Raw genomic sequence first — 2351 nt, 5'->3', positions numbered from 1 at the left:
AGGCTTATATCAATGTAGTAAACGTACATTACATGCAATTATAATTGTAACAATATTTCGAATATATAACAATTCGGTCCTCAAGATAACTCTCCGCCATACAGTTGTAAGTTAATTACGAACATGATGCTATCTATATATACTCATACGCAACAAATCTTGATAGCGCGATTCAGACTTTACACAAATTGTATCATCTATTACTACTGATTTCCTTGAAGCATTACTTATTTGATTTAAAGTAGAACTCTGCAATAGCCAAGCCAATCTCGTCTGTAGCCAACAGGACATTGAGATGGTACCGATAGAATAAACTGTGATGACTTCGAAATACAATTTCCATCAGCGTCCTTCACTGAACCTTCACCACAATCACCAATGTTGGTTTCAATATCAGTATTAAGATCACAATTATCGCACAATTTCCCGTGATACGCCGGTTCTAGTATTTCGACGTCGTTCTTTGGATTATCAGTTGTATCTTTGACAGACTCGGGTATTTCAGCTGCAGCGTCGTTATGTACATCCTTGTCATATTTGAGTTTGTCATATAAATAGTTTTTATATATTTTCAACGCGAAACTAACGCATCCAACCCATATGCTCTTCTCGTCGTCGTTGGTTATGTTTTCTGTCTCATTATTCGGTTTTCGGAATGGGAATATTCGTTTCACGAGAACGTCGGCTAGAATTTCATTCCAAGACGGCGTTTGAGCTACATTTCTCGAGTCATATTCTTGTAAATTTTGTAGTTTCCTCAAAAGGACCGTTTTCCTTTCGACGTCTTTATGAAAACTAGTGTTGTCGACGTAGAAGCTCTTTGTTTCATTAATTATGAATATAACACACAACAGAGCGACTTTCATATTCTTATATTGTCCAACGATACGACACGCTTAAATTATTAGATTGAACTGCGCTAGATAATATTGATACTGTTGCAGTAACTGGGTACAGTCGTGCTGAAAACACTCTTAAACGTCGTGTGTTAATTTTAACAAATCATATAGTCTTCGTTATACATATAAAATTAAAATGTCATCTTTTGCAATCATAAAAGTTATTTCTTTATTATTGTATTATTCTTATTTTAAATTGTCATTTATTTGTCCATTTAGTTAAATGGTATTGTGTGAAGCTTAATTTATTATTATTATTTTGATTAAGTCATTAAATAGGCACGCCATTCTATGGTGAATTGTACTGTATGATGTAACTGCTAATATTATAAATGACCATCTGCAATTATAGAATTAAATTGATCGATTATTATATTTAGTTACTTATGATAATAATTGATGGCGCTGATATTAGAACAAGTATTTGTGAAACGTTTTTATGTATAGTACACAACTTAGATGTAGCATCGGATAATTCCATAAAACCTATTGCTGCCGATTTAAACTACCCATAGAAAAAACTCCCTATCGCGCCATTTGACGCTATTCGTCGCTATAGACTCTCGTCAAATTGACGAATATATTAGGTCATATGATATTACAAGTTATTGCGTTTGTGTGAAGATCACATTCACATAAGAAATAAATATTGATAATTTGGGATACCGTACTTAATTCGAATGTGATTGGTTTTACGAAATTCGCCGATGCTACATCTAAGTTGTGTCGTACTTTACGTGGTACATTTGAGTTTGAAGGTTATGTTAATTTACGACGTTTTGTTAATTTTTCCCTTGAGGATTTAGAAATAAACCAAACGATTTTGAAAAGTTAATTTATACGCCATATTAGATAAAAAGTTAATAAAAAATATGGCAAGTGTCCAAGTAACTTGTAGGTGTAACATAGCCGTCCGTTTTAATGTATGTCCGTGTACGCTATACGTGATGTAGCCACATAAAAACCCTGCCAAGTTTTTACTAGCTGTTTAGCTTGGATTTTATTTTCTTTAAAATTTTAGTATTCTTTCTGAACAGCGTAATAACCGTTGAAATTTATATAAAGTAGCGGATATTATTTTTCTTGGCAGAAACGTTGTTTAACGTCAGTGTTAGGTGAATTTCACACTGTGCAGTGCGAAATGGCATTACTTATATTAAGTGTTCAGTTTTATTTGATGATACAAGTGTGGCAACGATTTTTCAGTCGCGTTTGTTACGTTACGAAAACTGGTCCTGTATGGAAAGCGCCTTAATTGTGCTCTCTCTTTGTAATGAGTTTTGGATGATGTAGTGTCTGGAAAGCTTAAACAATTATGTTTGAAGACATGCACTTTAATTGAATTGCATTGTACTATAATAGATGATCTAGTTAAATTAATACCTATTTTTTTTAGTCGTGTAATACTTTGTTTCTGTGTGTCATCTGTTGTTTCATTCGTTGTTGTTGTGT

The 2351-nt window shown here is 33.2% G+C and overlaps 1 protein-coding gene across 1 annotated transcript; it reads right to left on the bottom strand.

The window, feature by feature from the left end:
* Nucleotides 1-234: 234 nt before the first annotated feature.
* LOC124535359 lies at nucleotides 235-925 on the bottom strand. Its single transcript, XM_047111557.1, has one exon. The coding sequence runs from the start codon at nucleotides 864-866 to the stop codon at nucleotides 237-239; it is 630 nt and encodes a 209-aa protein (XP_046967513.1). The 5' UTR covers nucleotides 867-925; the 3' UTR covers nucleotides 235-236.
* Between the last annotated feature and the right edge of the window lie 1426 nt (nucleotides 926-2351).

This window comes from Vanessa cardui, chromosome 14, assembly GCF_905220365.1.
Source record: "Vanessa cardui chromosome 14, ilVanCard2.1, whole genome shotgun sequence".
NCBI lineage: Eukaryota > Metazoa > Arthropoda > Insecta > Lepidoptera > Nymphalidae > Vanessa > Vanessa cardui.
Note: the sequence above shows the minus strand (reverse complement) of the source record. Positions and strands in the feature narration are given on the sequence as shown.

Coding starts and splice junctions, on each gene's coding strand:
- LOC124535359 (XM_047111557.1), bottom strand. CDS start 866: ATGAAAGTCGCTCTGTTGTGTGTTATATTCATAATTAATGAAACAAAG.